The sequence below is a fragment of the Amphiura filiformis genome, chromosome 19 (genome assembly GCF_039555335.1).
Source record: "Amphiura filiformis chromosome 19, Afil_fr2py, whole genome shotgun sequence".
NCBI lineage: Eukaryota > Metazoa > Echinodermata > Ophiuroidea > Amphilepidida > Amphiuridae > Amphiura > Amphiura filiformis.
In genome coordinates, this window is record NC_092646.1 from 55,052,400 (window position 1) to 55,076,406 (window position 24,007).

A 24,007-nucleotide genomic window follows, 5' to 3' on the forward strand; every position below is an offset into this window, starting at 1 on the left:
GTTGAAACACAAGTGACCCCCGCACACCCCACACCCGCGCTATATTATGTAATTAGGGATTTAGGGGTGAGTGTGACGTCAATGGCATTATGGACTTCGACCTTCCTTGTTAATGGGTCGAAGTGTACATTTTTTCATTAAGGGAACAAACCAAAAGATCGATGACGTCCTATAAACGTAAGTAGTTTCGTTTCTCAGCCGACCCCCTCCCTCCCTGCCACAAACGTAATTATGAAATGTTGAAAATTTTGACATAATAATAATAATGACACATTCTTCAGACCGATGTTTTTGTACAAACGTAGCCTAATCGAGAATTTTTATTCTCTTCCCCCTAAACGAAACTAGTTTCGTTTATAGGACGTCATCGATCTTTTGGTTTGTTCCCTAATATGAATCAACATTTCCGATGTAAAATATTGCTACAGTACATCGATTTTGCTGTAATTTATTCTATGTCATGTATGTGGCATTTGTAAAGTTTGTGTTTCATGTGTTTATATTTAACAACAGTAAGTAAGTTATTTAATGTTTTTATATTGATATCATGTTAATGTGTTTTTGAGCAGTACTGTTCTAGAGATATCAGACATCTTTTCATCTTTCGCATTTCTGACGAATCCATAACAATAAATCCCCCTGTGACAGAGATTTTTACTTACTTTCCAAAGTTATTTCAAACTTATTTTACATATTAGTAACATTATAAAAGTCCCTTTCCTTCAAGCTTATTCAAAGTGGAAAAGATATCTGAGAAAAGGTCTCAAGAATAAGTTAATTATACTATAAATTTGAATAAAAGTGAAAAATATTCACTTTGTCCGTGGTTACCAGCAAACACAAACGTTAAAATGTCGGGTTATAATGGGCCGGTACAAAACGTAAATGTAACGTTCAGAAAACATTTGTTGAAAACTTGATGCAAAACATTTTATCATAATGTTATTAAGTGTTGACAAAATATTTTTAGAAAGGTTGCAAAAAATATATTGCAGTAATGTTTTAACAACATTTTGAAAATGTTATTTTAGTTTATTCATATAAACCGTTTTTTAAAAGAATGTTTTCATGACCTTTAGGCCTATATAACCCGACGTTATTAAAACTTTTGACCACAACCAACACGCGTTTATGTTTTAAAACATTTTTGTGTTTTCTGGTTAGCTCTTTTAAATCATACGTTTCTTACAACCCCCCTTCCCCAATAAAAGCTCAGCTTACTCACGCTAAGGGACGCACCATTGGATTCTCAGGGTGTGGGAGAAGTAAATGGTGCGTCCCTTTGATTTCATCCTTAACAAAGTGTGAAGGAAATATGGTAAAAAAATGAAGGCACATTTGTCTTATACTCGTCGAAGTTACAAAACACATTTTATAACAGACCTGCCAACAATACCGATTTCCAGTATTTTGTAATAATTTTACAAAGAACAGGTCTACTGAAAACATATTGAAGTCTGACAAGAACTAGTATTATATTTGAGTGAGGTCCTCAAATTTGTTTTGATGACCACAAATAAATAGTAAAAATGATGCAAATTTGGTCCATATGTGTAACCATTTTTTGTGTAATATATATTGTGCATTTTTCTCAAAAAATAACTAGTACTGGTAACAAAAGTTATGTAGGCCTATATTATAGGGGCAAGGAATCCAATTAGGCCTACTACACTGAAATTTCAGTGATTCAAGACAAGTGGTTCATTATGTTAAGAAATGAAGTACATTCTAGCAGTACCTCATTTCTTAATATCATAAATAACATACCGCTTGTCTTGAGTCACTGAACTTCCAGTGTAATAACTGGATTCCTTGCCCAAACTCACAGGGAAAAGTATAGATTCAATACGCGAGATCACACCGGTCATATGGCTTTTAATTTTCCCCCACACAGTGACATCGCCCCGATATCTTCATGGTAGAAATCGCCATGGTAGGTTGAATCCACAGCCACCCATGGCCATTTTATTCGGACCTTATGAGATGCATAATTAGCGAAGTGACCTGACTAAGGCTACTGACAATAGCCGGGGTAATTGATTTCTCGCTGTGTGAGTAAGCTTGTATACGACATTGCGGTCAATGGTTATAGGCCTACTGCCTCCACTTGAGTAGTGAGTGCAGCTATAGCCTGCTGCGCGCTGTAGTCCATACAGGACCAACGCAATATAAAATTAGAGTTTTGGTCCGATTTTGAGTTCAAAGCGCACGGCCAATTTTCAAAGCGCACGCTAACGACTATCATATCTGTTCAACACATATTTTCAAGTGTATGAGACCACATCTGGTTTCTTGAGACGAAATCATTTACGGGAGATATTCATCATTTTCTAACCCAGTATCCGAAGAATTTAGTCTGATATCAAAATCGTGCATAGCAATTCACGTGTATCGATCCCGTGTATTCATTTTAGTGTCTCTGCTGCACCCAATAATTATTAGCCAGGCGATGTCGGTGTGCCCCCCATGTGCATGATTTTTCATCAGAGGGGACAAATAGCGAAAACTTTTGTTGTGGCAATTATTTGTCATAACTCATAACTGCAATAGGCCTACATATGGAAATATAAATGCAACCAGTGGGCTTTTGTGCGATTTTGGTCCCATAATATGGGTGCATGTCTGTCAAACATGCTCCTGGAGCATTTTATGTCAAAATTAAGTTAAGTTAAATTGAAAATATTTCTAAGTAGTCAAACATGCTCCTGGAACATGTACTTAAATTGAAAATATTTATAAGTCAAACATGCTCCTGTACCATATGGTGCAGGACAATATTATCGGGCCAAAATCGCACAAAAGCGACCTGTGGCTTCCTTGACTCACTTCCTATAAGTTCACTGTGATTATACTCTGCAGAAATAAACTGTATTAAATTTTATGAAATGGGCCAACTTCTCGTCAAATTTGTCTTTTAAAAGACTCATAGGCCTACCAAATAAGACCCATTTCAGCAGCACATCTCCACATAACCGTTTGTACATGATAAGCGTTGGATCTGGGCGATGAGAAGGACTTCAGGTTCCTAACCATAATCCTAACCTCCTCTGACCCTAACTCTAACCCTAATCATGATGTCCTTCTCATCGCCCAGATCCAGTGTTTACAGAGACCTCATGAAATTACCGACGAGTGAATGAAGTGCACATACACACTGCAAAATGAAAGAAGCTTTTCATATTTTTTTATATTCTGTGAAGTGTTATTATTATTTTGCATCTGTCAACATTATTTCTAGGGTGTAACTTTAGCACTTGCCCATGGTCATGTCCATGGTCATTTTGACAGTTGTAGACACATCATGTGAGTTGCAATACATTTACTTGTTCTTCTACAAGAGTGCAATATCAGTGATGCTTCTAAAGGTTGACCTATTCATTCACTTTTAAAACCTATACATTTTTTTAGTTTAAACAGCTATACCGTAAATATTCACTTAATGGTGCTCCCGGGATGGTGCTATGGGGTCACTTGACATAAGTGGAATTTTTAGGCACCGAAAAAATGTACCCTCCTGTAAAATTCACACCAGCAAATAGGGCACGGAACCTTAATTCTTGTTGGCATTTCAGAGGACAAAGCTGTCTATAATTTTGTACATGAAATGTACCCCAAGACAAAGAAGCCCAAGTGCTACATTAGGCGAATTTTTACGGTATTACATGATTTTTGTACAAAATCCTATCCTTTAAACATTTATTTTCAACAACAACAAAAACCCTATTCTACAGGCGGATGGCAAATAACCATAAAAAAATCACCAATTAAAATCTGTCCAAGTTTCCCCCAATCAAAACCAATCCACTTAATTGGACAAACCAATTGCTGATTTTACATACATAATACAGCAAATAAATACAGAAGTTGCCAATTGGATCGACCCATAGAACAGGTTTTTTTTTTCACCTTACATACATTATTAAACAAAGGTAATAAATGTTATCAAAAGGCCATCTATATGTACTATATATACCATTTCAAATATTCATAAAGATTATTATTTCTATCAAATGAAAGTGAAACATTAATTTCTGTGAGGTACATGGTTTTAAATCAATATCAAATCACAGTTCTTCATACTGATGTATCCTACATTTCAATTGAAAATACCCACATTTTTACAGTTAAAGTTAGATTTGCACACAATTGCCATTCTGGACGAAACATTGACCATTTTCTGCCATATTAATATATTTAATTCTCGGACATAGGTGCATGATGTGCACGGCATCAATGCAGACACCCCGACCGTAGCTACTGACTGCTTAGGGACCGATCGTTATTTACGGCAGGGGGGGAATGGGTGTTTTGACAAAAATATCGACAAAAAATTTCGCATTCCCCCCTCGCGTCCGCTCAAAATTTTCGTGTTCCCCCCTTGTTTTCCCAATTTTCTCCATTTAAAATTTAACAATCCCCCCCTCCTGGTTCAACTAAAAATTTCAGGTTCCCCCCCTCAAGACCACAAAAAAATTTCGTGTTCCCCCCCTAAATTTACCCATTCCCCCCCTGCCATAAATAACGATCGCTCCCTTAGTAATAACATTACGCAGCACTATTGGTTTAATTTTTTCAAGTTTACAACATCATGTGCTTGTGGGATGAACTTCTTGCTTTCAAATGTACATGTCATGTCCAAGAATCAAATATACCATAGGAACAGTACTACACATATACAAGAGATTGAACAAGTTTGAAGGTATAGACTCTATCGAATACTACCCCTTACCAAACATTCTGGTTAATTTAGCCTGAATCTAAACAGAAATTATTCTACGACCAATAAATTAACCAGAATATCAATTTCTGGTTAACAAATTAATCAAAATATCAATTCTGGTTATTTAATAAACAGAAATCATAACCTGAATCCAATTTCAGGCTAAGTCTTAACTTGAAAAGTTTTCTGGCTAAGATATTTAGCCAGATTTTGTATTCTAGTTAAAACATTAACCAGAATCAAAAATATATATATATTAGCCAGATTTGGTATTCTGGCTAATTATTTTTCAGGCTAATTATGGTCACATGATATTAGGTCATAGGTCACCAACTGTAAGGAAGCAGATATACTGAGGCTCCTCAGAAACTGACACAAATTTTGAAAAATTAACAGTTTTAAGGGTATTTTAGGGTCTTTTAACGGTGTCTAGTTGATGGGGAGCATACCAACTATGTCTGTGGAAGGAAGATCAGCTGTTCGTAAGTTTCAAAGTCTGTATTTTGTCATTCTTTTTCCCCAGGAAACATTGCCTATTATAAAGGTTGTTGAATTCAGCAGACATGCATGTATTATGCATGTATCATTTATTTGTAATAATTATGTGGGTTGATGCTGGCTGACCCAGGTGAAATGTGTTACTGAATGTTGTTGGGGTGTTATGCTGATGTCTTGGGGAGGTTGTACTTTGTGGGGAGGGTTATTTAGAGAGTTCAAATATGGTGAGTTGTCATTGGGAGAGTTCAAATAAGGTTGTCACATCATAGTGGTATGTTTATTGGTTTTAAAGTTGGGATGATTTTCGGGCAATGTTGATGTATTGGGGATGTTTCTACTTTGAAGTGGGGAGGGTCATTGTAGAGTTTAAATGTGGTGAGTTTTCACCATCACCAAATTTGAAGTGCTTTGGTAAACTTGGGGTGTGGTGTGTTCTGTTGATGCATAAATTGGGAGTTTTGTATATACTTTGAAATGGGAGGAGGGTCATTTGGAGAGTTTAGTGCACCAGGGAGCACTAAGTTATCACCTACATCCAGGAGTTATATTTTGTAAAGGTTGCAATGTATATGTCATGTTTATGTCTTGGGGATGTTTGTACTTTAAAGTGGGGGAGGGTTATTTGGAGAGTTCAAATATGGTGAGTTGTCATCTTCTGCATATTGGGAGAGTTGTGTAGTACCGTTAGGATGTGGTTTGTAAACATAAACTCTTCCAATATGCCAAGGTAGCTATACATATTTGAACTCTCTAAATTACCCTCCCCACTTCAAAATAGAAACCTTCCCATTACATAGACATAGCACACCATATCCCAACTTTACAAACAAAACTTCCAATATGCTCAAGGTGACAAATCACCACTTTGGAACTCTCCAAATGACAACTCACCATAGTTGAACTCTCCAATTGACAACTCGCCATATTGGAACTCTCCAAATGACACCCGAAGAACATCAGTAACACTTTTCACCTGGGTGTATTCCAGTGGCGTAGCATGGGTCATCCGATTGGGGGGGGGCACCGACCATGATTGGGGGCACGGGTCTGATTGGGGGGGCACAAGCTGTTTTTGGCAATTTTCCTATGGGATTTTGTAAATTTTGCAATCGATTGGGGGAGGGGCATGTGGTCAGAAACCCATATTCAGGCATCAACATTCGGGGGTGATTGTATGGAGCATCCCCTTGTAAAATATTGGGGGATTTATCTTCTGTACCATGCCAGAGACATACACGCACTTAATTTAAATATTAATATTTCTGGTTAATATTCTGTTTAATAATTCTAGCTAAAATTCTGGCTTATTTTTTCTGTATAAATCTTTCTGGCTAAGATTTCAGCGGTAACATTTCTGGCTAATCTCATTTAAATATTTCGGCCCTTTTTCAGGTTAGAATCAGGCCTGATTTCATTTCTGGTTAATATTTCTGGCTAATAATTCTGTTTAATAATTCTAGCTAAAATTCTGGCTTATTTTTTTCTGTATAAATCTTTCTGGCTAAGATTTCAGCGGTAACATTTCTGGCTAATCTCATTTAAATATTTCGGCCCTTTTTCAGGTTAGAATCAGGCCTGATTTCATTTCTGGTTAATATTTCTGGCTAATAATTCTGTTTAATAATTCTAGCTAAAATTCTGGCTTATTATTTCTGGTTAAATTTTTCTGGCTAAAATTTCAGGCCTGAAATTAACATTTCTGGCTTATCTCATTTAAATATTTCGGCCCTTTTTCAGGTTAGAATCAGGCCTGAATTCAGTCATTATTTCAGGCCTGATTTCTAGCTAAATTCAGGTTTAATTCAGGCCTGACACTTTGGTAAGGGACGTCACTCGTCCTCATTTAAATAATTTAAATAAAATTCTGTCCACCATAAGGTACCACAGGGCTATTCGCACGTTAATACAATAAAACATGTGATAGGTATGAATGGTTTTGGAATCGAACTAGACACCTGTCCCTCTGTCACTTAAAACTTAGAACCAACGTGGCTGCCATTTCAATTGTTATACCGTTCCGCTTGAGTTTATTCGATACGGTCTATTAGAGGGGCAGATATAACTCCAAGCTGTGAGGAAAATGTCCTTAAATGTTTGCGTTTTCACCTCAGATATCCACCAATGGACTGTGGCCCATACATGACAAAACAAAGTTGCCATATTTTGCACCCAATTAATACAGTGCTCACATGTACAATATAAAATGTATACGTATATGTGACCTGCTGCCATGAAAAGATACCTTGGCTACTGCATTGGCGTTCTTTGTTTGCCGTGCACCTGTTCAAACCAGTAGTATATTATGCATGTCCTTCGTGAATGGGGGCGCAATGGGCCATTCATGAAGGACTGGCTTGTACAGGTGCATGGCAAACAAAGAACATCAAGATCAGTCAGCCAGGATGTCTCAAAACTACCAACTTGCCACTTTACGCTCATTTCGTGGTAGCAGGTCCCATATTGACATTGCATTTACAAATGAGGCCTGGTGGCTTTCAATCATTTGGTAAAACAAAGATATTATGTCTCTTCAATAGAAAAAATAATAATGTGTATGTTATGCTCATGTTTTAAAGGCACTTTTTTCTGGGACAGGCCAATCTATTTATAAGAAGCCCAATTTTACAGAAAAGGCACCTTCACCCCCTGCAGTTATTAAACACCCACACTCCTGGCCTTATTCAATCCAAAGTACTGACCAGTCATTAAACTATTCCTGTTGAAATACATGCACCCCCTATGCATATGGAGGACATGATGACCTTAATCTCTCACACAGGGGGTGTATATTTCAAATGGAGTCACCCTTTCAGATAACCATTTGAAATTCAAACTCTCTGTGTGAAAGGGGGTGCATATTTCAAATCGATTCACCCATTCAGGTACAGGTAACCATTTGAAATTCAAACTCCCTATGTGGGTCATGTTCTCCCCAGAATATGGCTTTTAAATGGAATGGCCCATTTGTCATTCACTGAATGTCAATCATGCATGAAAATATCAAGGACTCAGAAACACAAGGCCTCATGTCTAAAAATAAGATTTTGGCATTTTCAGAGAAAAAATTTATCTTCCCAGTAACACAGTCCCTTCTCTATAACACACCTTTTTCAAAATTCTAAGTCGTTAAACAAGTTCTTATTATCATGCGGTTATAGTACAACCAAATCTTCAATCACCTTTTTCTCAAAATGGTTTAACATGGACATAAAGACTTTATGTTTCTGAGCCCACCATCATTCATGTTTCAGCACTTGTGTTTCCAGAGCTACTTTCTTGTCATTTTGCAAATGAATTTTAAATAATTACTGTGCAGGTCTCAACTCAAATTGAAAGTGATTTAATTAGAAAAACTGTGTACATTTAAAATAGGTATTGCCCTAAGAGTTGTACAATTTGTGAGTGATTCTATCCACACTAAAACAACATTTCCATCACCCATTAACTCATATACTAGCCGGCCATGTTAAGGATGGTCTTAACCCTGGAATTATGGACATTTATGGGCCTAATAACTGCTAAATTATTGATCTAAGGTATATGAAAGTATGCATATTTAGAATGGCAAAAACATCTGTGAGGTCAAATTTGAGCAAAATGTCATTCTAAATATGTATACTTTTATCAACCTTAGACCAACAATTTGGCAGGTATGAGGCCCAAAAGTTTCCGTAATTCCAGGGTTAAGACCAATTGGCATTACAGATGCTGCCTTCATACAATCTTAGATAGCGAGAACCAATCAGAGCAAGCATTAGAAAAATCCAAACCATGCATTGACTGTGTATATATGCACAGGAACGCACTCCGCGTAGTGCTTTCGGATGTTTTCATTTTTCTTGCGGGTTGATGTATTTATATTTGCTTGTATTTTTCACAACACTTTTAGTGACAATTTTGTTATAAAAATAGCAAAAATCATGGAATTTTTTTCTTGTGTATGAAATAGGTTAATGCATATCACTTGTTCCTTGAGAAATTGTACAAAATAATGCACTTGTACTGAGATGTTGATGCGTCTAATGCACTCCCCCCTTTGGAGCTCTGGGCTCATGCATTAGATACGCCTGCATTATTTGTACAATTTCACTTCCAGCAAGTGATACGCATTAACCTATAATTGTTACATGGGAGGCATAGCATTTTGAATTGGTCTGCTCCCAAAGTAACATGCAGTTTCTGCTTTATAAACAAATAACCACATGAGCACTATTGCCTTGTTACATCTTACAGTGCCTCTAATTGGTTAATTATTTGATATAATCATCTCAGTAACCAATCAATAGAGCTTTCAGATCTCTCAGCAATTTTAAGGTGAATCCTCATCAGCCCTACTGACTATTCTTACCATATCTCTGATTGGCTCAATACATAAGATACTCCTCTTTTAACCAATCAAAATAATTCTTAGAGGGTCTAATTAACAAAAGCAAATACTGTGTTTTTACTTGGAAGGGCAGAAACTTCACGTTTACTATTCATAGTACCTGATACAAATAATTATTCATCTCAGGTTAGTACCAAGGAATTAAACTGGAGAATATGTACCATATTTATTATGTCATTCATCATGGTCAACATCGGACTTGTATCATCTCCTATAATAGTTGATATGTATCTGGGTACAGGAATTCCTTATTCTCCATGTTAAATTCCTTGGTTTGTATATTATTTTACCTGGAAATAGTCTAGAGTGAAAAACATGCATTAAGTTAACACAGCCAAACTCTATAGCCCTCCAAGTCCTCCTGGTGTAATAACCAAGGTGGTACCAATACCCATGGTGTACCTCCTCTGGATTCACCATAATATGTCTCTGGAATTACCCATGACTTTCCATCTTAAAAGGGAAGATTGCAATGTCAACTTTCCCTGGCAAGATCTGACAGCAAGCCAGACCATGACCAGAAGGTACCATGAGTATACAATGTAGTTTTATCAGCTCGTAATCGGCGGGCCTTATAACATCGCGGATTAATATCAATATATTTTATTTTGAGAATTGCCTTGTGACATCAAGCCAGAAGCATCACAAAGTATTAATTGAAGTCCTATAATACTTTGTGTACTTTAAACGTGTCTACTTTTCGGCATAGTGGTAAAAGTCTAACAATTCCTGCCGATTAGGAGCTGATCAAAGTATCGGTTTATTTCACCTTGAAGGCATGGATAGTCTTGGAAATATGGGATAACTTTATAGGACTTTACTGTTTGAGAACAAAGGTTGCATAAGTGAACTACTGCATGACATACCTCTATGTTTGAAGCACATATTGTGAAAATGTTATGAAAATCAAAATGCTTGTTTTTCACTCCAAACCTGAAATAAAACTGAGGGAATATCCTCAGTGACTGAGGGAATATCCTCAGTGAGCACTCATGTAAGCCATGATGTAAATACCCTATTACAAAGATGCTCACAAATTAAAAATGTCTATAATGTATTTTGTTTTTTCTTAACACATATCAAAATATGTCATGTAGGATACAATATCAGAATTAATAGATCACTTATGAGATCTTGTCCTTTAAATTATAAAATTCTTTGTTTTAAATTATAAAATATCAGTTTGAAACAAATATATACCACAAACTGGTGATATTGACCATCAAATCATGTCAATATCCATGACATCCAGGAAATAACATTATGCATTAGCCTGGTTCTATTTCATGTAGATTTAACCTGATCAGAGTATGAGAAGAGTTTCACTTGGCTATGAATCTACATTTGTACACATACTACAAACTATTCCTTAAAAGTGCACTAGTGCATCTGCTTCAGACTTTTGGTCCTGTAGACTGTGAAAGGAGATTTCTCCTTGGAATGATCTGTGAAAACGAATGTGCACAAATTGGTTGTCTCCTACATCCACCTGTAAGATTGAATACAAATAGAAGAAAGATATTGTATTTAACTCCATCGTGAGAACTACCTGCTGATTGGCTTTAAAAGAAGTTTTCATTATCAATTGGACCAATCAGCAACATTGTTAGAATAATTTCACCACACAAAAAAATTGGGGTGAATTATTTGCAAAGCTTAATTCTAGTTGGTGATTAAATTGAAGATATCATGTAATTGACCAATCAGAGGCAATGTTTAGATCGGCAGGTAGTGCTCAGAGGGTTAAAATAAGCTTCAAAATATTCCAAATGTTTTCAAAAGATCTTGCAAATACATTGCTTGTATTAATGCTCTGTGTGTTGGCCATATACACATCAACATAAAAACTCCCAAATTTTGATATATTTTCTCAAAATATCAAGAGCTATCACTAGTATCAGCTATCTTTTAAGACCACTGAACCAATACCAGGCTTTTTTGTACTTATATTAATGCATTTTTCATGCTCATTCCAATTATGGTCATGAACATTTGTCATCTGCAGTTGAGACCCGCTGGGAGAAAGTGAAAGTCCCTCATTGGCTTCCAATTCAACAAAGCATCAATTTCAAAATTCTCCTGCTATGTGCTATAGTGTGTTTCTATCAGGTTGAGAGTAATGCCATGTTGGATTTTGCAGTGGCAGATTCTAATCAGTGCGTTTAATGCGGTTGTGTCGCCAGCATACGAACAAATTGCCCTTCTATGTGTGTATATACACCCCATGGGATTAGGATAACGTGCAATTTGAATCTGCCACTGTGAAATCCAACATGGCGTTACTCTCAACTTGAGATGAGACATACTATAATCTTCAATTTCCATTCTTGGTATCACATTGCTTGTTCTTGAAGTCCTTCAATGGCTTCCAATTCAACATCACTATCATCAATTGCAAAAAATTCTCCTGCTAACCTACAATTTGTATTCATACAAGTACACATCTTCAGGATCTAACCACCTACACACCTTCCAACTTTAAAGAAGGACATACCCAGCAAACACAAAAACGTTTTTAAAACGTTTTAAATAAGTTATATTTTGGGTTTTGGTTTAGGTAAAACGTTTTAATAACATTAAAATGTCGGGTTATATAAAGGTCATGATAATCGTTTTAAAACGTTTTGCATGAAAACACACTACAACATTTTTGGCCAAATATTTTGTCAACACTTAAATAACATTATGTTAAAATATTTGCATCCAGCAAACACAGACATGTTGTTTTTTACAAAACGTTTTAATAACATTTAAATGTCGGGTTATATAATGGTCGTGAAAACATTTTAAAAACGTTATTGTAAATATTTTGGGCAAACATTTTTTGCAAAATATTTTTCAACCCCAAAATAACATTCTGTTTAGAATGATTTGTACCAAGTTTTCAAAAATGTTTTTGGAATGTTATTAAAACGTTTTTATACCCTTTATATAACCTGACATTTAAATGTTTTCTGTAAAACATTTGTGTTTGCTGTGCAGTAAATTACCAACAAATGTTATTTAATGCTATGCAAACGTTTTATACCAATAATGTACCCTTTATATAACCCGACATTTAAACGTTTTCTGACAACCTTTTATAACCTTTTGCGAATGATGTCGAAAACGTTTTGTGTTTGCTGGGTAGATATCCTGTGCCTCCTTTGTATATATACTACCTGGTTCATGGTAGCACCTGTTCAGGGCATAGGGGACTGTGACATGCCCTCTCCTCACTAGTGTGTCAGAGGGGATATGGCATGGTTTTTCATTTTTTCTTTCTATTGGGTGGAAAATAGGTCGGCTTTGGGGCAAAGCTATTGGCAAGTATGCTAATTAGAGCAATCACTGCAGAATCATGTGACATACATACCTTAACAAAGTAATTGATTCCATTAACCAGCTGAGTTGCACATAATTTGGCTTCAAATTTACTGAATGATCTACCTGCCTTGGCCTCAGCTGGTTCCCGAACCTGAAATATACAAATATTGAAAAAGAGAATATTAAATTAATTTGAAAGAAAAGGAAACAATCTTGTTTCAGTTTGATACAACATTTTTGTACATCAGTGCAATCAGTGATGATGACATTATTGACAGTGCATATTTCATTAGGCTACCATGTAGCTAGCATTGGCTCAGTGGCTCATGCAGTGCTGTATGAAACTGACAGATATAACCCAATATGGAACTCAAATGACCCTTAATTTGCAGTCATCTCAACACAAGGTTCTACCCCAAATGGGGGGGGGGGGGGGGTGTTTTTGTGTGCATGTGCCTTTCATATGCATGCTTTAAATTACAGCATACACTTTGCAAAAGCTAGAAAAGCATGAGAAACACATATGGTGTGATCACGCAAAATCAGTCTGAAGTTGGACATTATATTTTCAGTTTCTAGGATTGTAAACAGCATTTGCAAGCTATATTTTGCAGAAAACTCCATTGAATTTGGACATGACAACACAGTTCAAAAGATTTGAGCTGTTAAGGAGTTTCCAAAACAACAGGAAACAAAAGCAAATACTTATTTATTTTGTTGGCTATATCTCAAAATCAATATTTCCGCCTTCCAGCTGATTTTTCCGACTTCCAGCTGATGTTTTCATGCAGGGAGAACCTGGTTTTGGTAAAAAGATCAATAGTGCTTCATACCCCTTACTTATTACTAGATGTGTATTGAACTCTGTTTTATGCACAGCTTCAGGGTAGTATCGGGAGAAATGAGAAGAAATATTTTCTTCTCATCTTCCCTGATCTAACAATATAAATAAATAATCTTTATCACAAGATAATAATGATGCCAAAGAAACAGCCACAATGCATGCAATAACTCAGCATAATAAAGAACAATACATTATCATGATTATGATCCACAGTAATAGGGTTACAAGTGGAGTCAAATTAAAGTCAACCATGTCGGGAACTTGTGACTACTACCATAGACCCGGGGGGTACTCAAGTTTGGTCTTTTGGTAGGGACGTGCCCCTGAGAATTTGAAAGTGGACCCATAAATATACCAATTTTTCAGGAAATTTGGACCCATTGATATACCAAAAATCAAAATTTTCGGCCGAATTTAAGCCAAATTGTCTTATTTTTTACAAATTTTCCTAAAATTTTGGGAAAATTTTGGCTAGATAAGGGAAAAATTGGGCTATTTTCCGAAAAAATTGAGAAAATTTTGAAAAAAAGACCCATTCATATACCAAAATAGGTTTTGAAAAAGGGGTCAATGATATACCAAAAGGCTGAAAATGCTACCCATATTTGCGGCACGTCCCTGTATGATCATTACCCCCCGGACCATAGATGGCTTATTTACTTACATGTTGTATAAAATTGGTTGAGGTATCAAAATGTGCATTAAAAATTTCTCAAAGGGCTACTTAACATTACAAATCACATCCAGGTAAGTAATCTTTAAAACTGCTGTTCTTAACTTCCCATTCTATAAAACAACAGGTTTCACCAATAACCACCCTGCATTTTGTTTGATATTTAAAGATTTATATTCTGTTTTCTAATTTGTACATCAAAGCCTACCATGTTTTTAAAAACAACAATACTACAACATACACAATACAGTCCATACTGTGATTTTTTAAATGTATGTATGTGTATGCACATAATTGTTTGAAACAAGCGAATATTCAAAACAAAACAAACAAAAACAACCAACCACAGATCACACCTAACTTTCTCAGCAAGTTACAGGAACCAAACAATTATAGTTTTCCCAAATTTAATAATACCTGCCAGGCTGCCAGGTGAATCAAAATTTCTAAATTCTTGAATTGAGTATAACTTGAACAAACATGAATGATAATTTTAAAATTTGCTGTATACCACTACCAGACAAAACTGAACATCTAGTGTATTCAAAGAGGTTAGGTTAAAGAGTACCAACTCAAAATTGCCCCATGTGAAATGCTACATGTAAATCCAACAGTTTAGCAAGCTGCTCAGGCAAATAGCGTACGTCTGGTAATTATCGACTATAGCCCAAAATGCATTACAAAACATTCAGTGCTTAGCTACCGCATGATATAGCACATTTTTGGCGCCATGCTGTACACGAAGAACAACCACACACTTTTAAATCGAGATGTTTTCTGGATTGTACACTATTTTGCACTTCATGAGCGTCACACAAACATTGACAAGTCAGTACTCTCTGGTTTCACCTCACTGAGAACTTTTACAGGTGCAACATTTACCAACAATCCTATTAATTACCCATTTTATTTGTAGACAAAGTAGTAGTAGTACATGAACAAAATCAATCCAACATTAAAGGCAATTAAATACTTGAACATCTTCATGAGTAATTCTGGTCCAGCCCAATTGGCAAACTGTAGTAAGCATTAAAAAAGGAGAGATTTAGCACGACTCCATTATACATGTATGCCTCAGTTAGCCCCTATATACATTTACATGTACAACAGCAGTAAATGTTGTCGACAAAACAATTTTCCTGCTTGTCGACAAGCATGGACCAATTGTCGATTAAATATGAGAGATAAGCATACCGACCGACAGCGCACATGACAAAATTGTGTCAGGTGGGCTTACTACTTAGTGATCTTAGTCTTGAGGCAGCCAGAAAGAGCACTAATGGAGCCCAAGCCTCGAAATAAGCAGGCACCCAGGAGCCATTTACCCAATGGTCATAACATTTTGGCTCTTGGTCCACACCAAAATCATGTGAACCAGGCTCGACATTTTTTTAAGAATAGGGTCTGGTAGTTAAAGCGGGTTTTGTATTTTATGTGTACAATTAACATTTAAATGACTCTTAGCTCTTTAAAAATGGCTCCTGGTTCACTAGATAATCACAGGACCAGGAGCCACTTTTTCCAAATGTGTGGCTCCTGGTCCAGAACTGCTTATTTCGAGGCTTGATGGAGCCTGTTATAGATTGAGAACCTCTTGTAGTTGAGAGCAGTTAAGTGATAAAAATTGGGATCGGCAATTTTCTCTATTATTGTAGTCACATCCCTGCATGTTAAAATCATGACAAGCAGGACCACTGGCGATTAGATATACTTTATTATAAAGTAGAGCAGAGGTAGGTGGACAACACTTACAGAGATCAGAATAAAAATTAATCGAGAAGGGAAAAAAAAAGAAGAAAAATGAAAGAAAAAAAAAAGAAAATGAATAAATCAACAAGCAAAAAAAACACTATCCTAGCGCCCTAACCGAGGCTAAATGCACATGTGCAAAATGGCGGCTCTAATGCTGGTTAATAGTTTCATGTCACTTTGCCGCTGATCGGCATGACGCATGAGTAGTGCAGCTAAACGGACATAAACAAGGCTTACGATTGGCTGATATGTCATCGCATATCACATGTGTATAGTCTCAGGCCAGCCACCAGACTGTATGTGGCTATCACGGGTTTGTTAGGATTGACAAGCGTCAGGCCGACACAATCTAGTTGTGTAGGAGACTATCATCGTGACACCCACGTTGGAACCCAGTTGGAACCATTGGAGTACGGAAGAAATATTCATTAACGGGACTGAAGCAATGTGGCCATTTCTATGTTTGTACCGGGCATTTTTCGACACAGAGTCTGACACTTTCGTCCAAAGGTAAGCAAAGGGTTGGGGATCGCAATTTTAACTTTGACTAGGTATGCTAGGTGAATTCAAATTTGCCATCAAACTGCATCATTTGATATATCAAATTAAAGCCCTTGAGTAAACAAAGCCAAAACTGAAAACCTTTTTTTCATAGCACTTTCCATAGCAAAGTTACATCTTGTCAAAGATTGACTTTCATCAAAAAGATTCAGCTAGCAAAATTCCCCAAAACAGCATTTCGGGGGTGTTTCTAGATCTTAGTCTCATTATGACAGTGCTCGCTTTTTTTAATGGAACTGCTATCAAAATCCCTCTAAAATTCCATGTGCGATTGTCTTATCACCATAAAAAATCATATATTTGGGTCAAGTGAAGTATAGAAAACATATTTATGTAGGTTTCCTTGACTGGCCTGTTCTTTTAAATTTCTGTGTAAATATGCATTGACATTGTCGGCGAATTTGGCTGACTAGCAATGTGTTAACTACATGTAAGGTTTGCCTGGCATACCTATGTTCAGAACATCATACTAATTCACTTTCCCAATGGACTACTAAAACATGCCACCTTCGATGTACAGCTGTAATTTTCTCCCAAATATGTTTCACTTACCATTTCATGTTTGCTCAAGCTTGACCAGCACATGGTGAAGAATTTATAGAATCCATTTTCAACATGTATGTTCCTTCAAAATGACAATTTCATGTCAATATTCCCAGCAGCAGCTTCCTAAATGTCCAACTTTCATGAATTGATCAGAGATGTTATCATAGCATGTTCTGACCTCTATGACAATGTGCTTGGCCAAGCCTCCCAATTGCCATATCAACTCCCAACCACACTCATTGGGAGATGGCTTCTTCCCAAATGCAGGATAGGATGTTTTTTTCCATCTCATTCCTTGCACTGGCTGACCTATTCTTCAATACCATCTAGTGCAGAGAATAAGAACTATGCCTCAATATGATGATAATATGCACACATGTTCCAGATAATGATGCAATATTGCACACATCATTGCACATGCATGGCATGCTATGTCTTGAAATACCCTCCACTCAAGCATGCAAGCATTAACCAATGAGGAGTTAACATGTTGGCAATTTAGAAAGGGTTGCCATTTCATGCCTTTCTGCACACATTGGGGTGCTATGGATTAAATGCTCTGTGGACACACTGACTTTTTTATTGCTTGCACTGCCTTGGGCTGTATTGAGGTGTAATAATTGGAAATCATGATTTGGGGTTATGTTTTGGAGTATATACATTGAACATATACAGCTGAAATTTGACTGTGGATATTTAAACTTTCTTGAACAAAGTGAGTACAAATTGGGGATCATATTTTTCAGACATGGAATAAGGACTTTTAATGTAAGTTGAAAGTGGTAGGTATACAGGAATTTTTATAACTGGTGTAGTTATCATGTTTTGAAATATACACTCTTTGACAGCTCTCTCCGTGCCTGTTTGAATGCCTGGTAATACCATGTACCCATACACTAGGTATGGGTACATGAGACCAGGTATATGGCATACCTACAATTAATAATTAATTAAGCTTACCTGATCTACATAAGTTTGGCACTCCTTGGAAGCAGGCTCTGGTGATTTCATTCCTCCACACATTCCAGCCATCGTGTTTATCGTCTTTCTGAGATTTTAAAAATTATTATGACTCTTCTAACTACTGCAGACTGGAGCCTGGCCTGGGGGTGCGGGTATTATTATTAAGCTTAAAAATTAATTCATACAATTTACAAAACTAAACAAAAAAAGCCCTGTAAACGTGCAGTCCTCAATCGAAGTACTAGATATTATTCATTAAAACTGCATGCACAATTCAATGTTCCACAGATCTGCAACTACAAGCGAAGATGGTAATTAATGTAATTTTTGTTGATGAGAAGCCCGATATGCCGATTCATCATCACCTGATGACTTTGTTTTGTTTTTGATCAATTAACCTTTGACCTTACATAAACTGAACTGACTTTCATTTAGTCTGATCAATTTTTGAAGATTTCCAACTATAGTCATCCACTACATCATGTTATATTGCTTACTTCTTCGAATCAAAGTCAAGGGACCGTGTAAGATTGTAATTGGTAAATCAGGTTGAGTTCCATTGACCTTTCTTGCATAAAATATAATTAATTATATATTTCTAGCTGAGAAAATAACGGTGACTTGTTGTTGGTTCTCCCAAAATTAATCTCTTACATATTTTTTTTTTCATATTTATGTAGCAGGTGGACGGTGTCGTAACCTACACGTCTAAGGGAGTGTTCAGAAATACTTTGGGAGGGGGGCTGGAAAATATTTTTTCGCGTGGATTTTTTTAACCCACCCCCTCCTCTTCGTGAACCCATAACTTTTTTGACCCCCCCTCATGTTAGGTACCGGTACGGTACAAAATGTTTTGACCCCCCTTATAAGGCTAATGAAAGTCGATTCCTTGTTTCCCGTTACCCTACTTCGCTCAAAACCAATTGCTGGCCAAATATTTCATTATTTTGAATAAAACATTGATTTCTAACAAAATTTAACATACCAGTAAAAAGATTGTGGTTTTAAATATATATATCATAAATCTCTTTCAGTTGATTTTCAGGGATTTTCCTTGCAGTAGGAGCATGCCGTAAAAAATATTGTGAAACTTTTGATAATTAGTTGTACAACTACAAACTGTGATTTATCACATGTATACATGGGTAGTTACCCGGGGGTAGTTATTGGTTTACACCTGTAACAGATGCAATAATGAAATGGTATGAAATAAGTGAATAATGAAAAATGAAATGGTCACCTACACAGTCATGAAAAATTGTGTAACGGGAAACAACTTAAGGAATTGACTTTCATTGGCCTAATGTACTATTCTTCATCAAAGGACAAGGGAAACATTAATTTTAACGATACTAAAACTTGTAAGTTTTAGTATCGTTAAATTAAAAGTTGTATTTATGTGCAGTGAAACGAGGATTTTACTCAAATAAAAACACCCTTGGTTTGAAATTTGCCCCTAAACAAGAATAGATATTCGGCGTGTGTCGGTAATGAGTGTCATTCAGAATTATTTTAAAAATCTGGTTTGTAAAATCGCTCGGAAACCACTCTTTTGTGCCAAATAACTTAATAGGCCTAAATATAAATATGTCACCACTATAAATGGCCGGTAATTGGGTCATTAAAAAACTACCCTAAACGAGGATCATCCTTAAAAAAACCACTACTTCTTCCAGTAAAATGAGTGTTTTGAGACCCTAATCGCGGATCCCTGTTTTGCTTTTCAAAACCCACCCTAAATCCGCGTTTTCTTTCACGCGGATGCTTAGGCCCTACAACTTTTATACATGAGTGCCCCCTCCCCCTATATTGAATCTTAAGCCTATCTCTCGTCACAAACGTTTAAATGCCGGATTGTTAAAATATAATAATAAAGCCATTTTTAAAAGTTGCTATAAAATATTCTAACAATATACTTTTAAAAGGGGGTACTACACCCATTGCATTTTTTTTTGCATTTTTTTGCATTTTGTGAAGAAATGAGAAAAAGAAATTGGACAAAGTGGTATGCAAAATGAAGGGGCAAATCTTCTCGTTCAATAATTGGTGGAATCAGTATCAATGACGCGTACATGCATGCTTCTAATGGTAAAAAAAAAAAGTGGTACATCACTGATGTTTTAAATTCACTTCATTTTGGAAAGCTTACTATCAACGGATTTCGTTAAAATTTTGGATATGTGTTGCTAACACATTAGGGAAATAATGTTGATATGTAAAATGGGAATAAGTGGTCCCTGATTTCTTTTATGACTTCATGAACTTGGTGCTCCACAACTATCAAAAAACGAACCGGTTAAAATGCTTCTATTTTCAATGTTGAGCTATATTTTGTATTTTGAACTTGCGACACTATGTCACCGAAACTTAATTAAGCCATAGGTAACAGGTTACCACAACCACACTGCAGCAATGTTGAAAAAGATTGTATTTTTTGTCACCTATACCACCATATTAGGTAGTTTTCCGTAAGCTTCATTTTTGTGATTTTGGTAACTATTTTATATTTATTTGCCCAATCCATCTCAACTAGGCAATCTAAATTGTACTCACCATTTACATCCCAAGGTATTTTAGTATGCACCTCACACATTTCCATTATATATCCAGTAACAGACAAAATATCAAAATTGATGCCTCATTATGACATGTATGATATCACAGACTATCACATGTATTCAAAATTGATGCCTGAATTTGACCTGAACCAATTGACCTATAACCTGACCTTTGATGACCTTATAGCCTTTTTTTAATCTCTTTTCCTAACAACACATTATAGAAGATACATACATGGCGCAGTATTAAATTGTCTATGTGGAAGAGATTAGGCCTATTTAATTTATTCAGTGTTATAATCAGTGAGTACATTTCTATAGATAGTATAACAAAAGATTTAATGTATTCTATTCATGTATTCTACTTGGACATATTCAATAGAATAAATTATGGTTTGTTATGAACACACATCTCAGTTACCAGGATACAGTAAACAAAAAAATATATAGGGCTAAAATGATTTTCTAAAATGGTTTAAAACCACTTTGTATGTAGAGATATTTTATAAGTTCAGGACATGAGATGATGAACATATTTATATACTTTATAAATTTGCAACAAAAAAAAAGAAGATGGGTACTGATGAAAATGAGGGTATTATATCGCCTTAAGGTTAAGTTATATTTAATTGTTGTAAAATAATTTTTAAAGGTTTGAAAAAAGATATTTTGCAATATATTTTGACATCAGTTTTAAAATTTTGTTGTTGTGTTTTTTCATTAAAAAACCATTGTAGGCCTATGACGTTTTCATGACCTTTAGGCCTACATGGCAGACATGTAACGTTTTTCTTTTCATCAAAAACTCCACACAAATTAGCTCAAGTAAATTTCATCCCATGACTTATAGGCCTACTACTAGTAATACAATAAAAATATTTCAACCCAAACCATTCTGAACGCATGCATATACCGAGTGTCCCAAAAAACTTTATATGTAGATTTTTGAAACTAATCAAAGTTAAGGTCTGGAGTATGGACAAACTTAAAGTACAGGTAACTGGAGAGGGGAAGCGACGAGTTACCCCAAATCACAGCGGCAGGTAGTGACTGGCCCGCCGAGTGCGAATATGTATAATAATACTGGTACATGTAGTCTGTGACTCTGTGCCTCTGTCTGTCTGGGTGTCGGGTCACGGGTGTCTGTTCTGTCTGTGTGTCTGTCCGCCTATATTCTCGGAGACTAGGGGTCGCATGTTCCTCAAACTTGGTGGGTGGGTGCAGCTTGAAATGAGGAAGAACGAGTATATATTTTTAAGGTCAAAGGTCAAGGACGGGGTCAAGTTCAATTGAAGTCTAATTATTTAAAACACTTAAATAGCAAATCTAGCCATGCCATTGTGTTGACCTTGGACTATCAAATAAAAGTTTCCACAGTGACATTTTCGTCAGACCTACGGTTAAGAGGTCATAGGTCAAGTAAGGTAAACATTTCAAATTGCCCCTATGGAGCTCAAACTTGGTGGATGGGTGGGTGGGGTTACCTTAACTAACAAACAAAAGTTTCCACAGTGACCCTTCTTCAAACCTACGGTTAAGAAGTCATAGGTCAAAAAGGTAAAAATTTCAAATTGCTCCTATGGAGCTCAAACTTGGTGGGTGGGTGGACCTTGGACTAACAAACAAAAGTTTCCACGGCGACCTTTTTGTCAGACCTATGGTTAAGAGGTCCTAAGTCAAAAAGGTAAAAATTTCAAATTGCCCCTATGGAACTCAAACTTGTTGGGCGGGTGGACCTTGGACTAACAAACAAAAGTTTCCACGGCAATCTTTTTGTCAAACTTACGGTTAAGAGGTCATAGGTCATAAAACATAAAAATTTGAAATTGCTCATGGAGCTCAAACTTGGTGGGTGGGTGTAACTTTGGCCAAGCTAGCTCAGGTTTGCATTCATTAGGTCATCCATGGTCAAAGGTCAGGTCAAATTTCAAATTGAGAGCGAAAGTCAGGTCAAATTGCAAAATGCTGCAATTGAACTCAGCGGTGAGGACAGTGATCCCAGCCAATACTAAAAGACACACCCTGATTTTGAGATCTGCAAAAGCCAATAACCATTGACAACCGAGAATCGCGAAATACGGGTACACGCCTATAGTATGTATTTATTTTGGAAGGTTCGTGCTTGTTTTAAATTTTGGGACGTTTTTCCAAAATTTGATATTTTTGGTAACAATATTTCAAAAAAGCGACATGCCAAAAACAAATCTTTGGGCACATACTTTGTTATTGTTAATAAAGTTCTTGTTCACAAACCTAAGTTACCATTCGCTTTGGTGATTTACTAACATCATATATTTTGTGGATGCAATTTGGCGTTTTCAATGCGTTTTAAGCTTATCATGAAATTAACGCAAATTTACGCTGATATCTGAACATGCTCCTTTTAGAATTCATGTTTGATCGTCAGCATCGTCAGACAACAAAATACAGATTGGCTAGGATAGATGTTGTATTACTCTAAGTGTGTCTTTTGACGATATAATTACTTTGAATTCATTGTAATAACATCCAAATCTTCGTCTGGAAACAGGGTTTCTGGCTGAGTTCGGAACAGCTGTAGTCTTCGGTGCCGTATCAAATCTCATAAAAAGGGCACGACTGGCGATTATATGTTTCCCGCAAAAGCCATATCAAATTGTAAGCGCTCTTTTAGGAAACTCATAGTTCATTGAATTTACAACCGTATGACAAAACAGGCGAAAATAGTAACTTTTTGCACAAGATTTACAATTTAAAGAGAATTGGCCATTGTTCATTCTAGTGACGCTAGTATATGGACAATATAAGTCTGCTTTTTCATTTAATGACATAAAATTTGAAAAATATTGTACACTTGAGGTTTTGACTTTTAAAACCTACAAAATAATAAAAAAATGTGCGTGGATACGTAGTTTTCAACAGATTTTCCACATTCGCCTTGCTATATAACATTGAATTCCATTCCCAGCAAACACAAAAACGTTTTAAAAACGTTTTAAATAAGTTATATTTTGGCTTTTGGTTTAGGTAAAAACGTTTTAATAACATTAAAATGTCGGGTTATATAAAGGTCATGATAACGTTTTAAAACGTTTTGTATGAAAACACACCACAACAATATTTTTAATGTTTTCAAAAATGTTATTGTAAACTATTTTTGCAAACATTTTTGCCAAATATTGTGTCAATACTTAAATAACATTATGTTAAAATATTTGAA

General features: G+C 36.0%; 1 protein-coding gene across 1 annotated transcript; it reads right to left on the reverse strand.

The window, feature by feature from the left end:
- Window positions 1-8,424: 8,424 nt before the first annotated feature.
- LOC140141511 (cystatin-B-like) lies at window positions 8,425-18,720 on the reverse strand. The gene is made up of 3 exons (XM_072163396.1): window positions 18,248-18,720; window positions 12,961-13,062; window positions 8,425-11,094 (listed from the first exon to the last, which is right to left on the reverse strand). Exons 1-3 carry the CDS (start codon window positions 18,317-18,319, stop codon window positions 10,975-10,977), a joined length of 294 nt encoding a protein of 97 aa, XP_072019497.1. The 5' UTR covers window positions 18,320-18,720; the 3' UTR covers window positions 8,425-10,974.
- Between the last annotated feature and the right edge of the window lie 5,287 nt (window positions 18,721-24,007).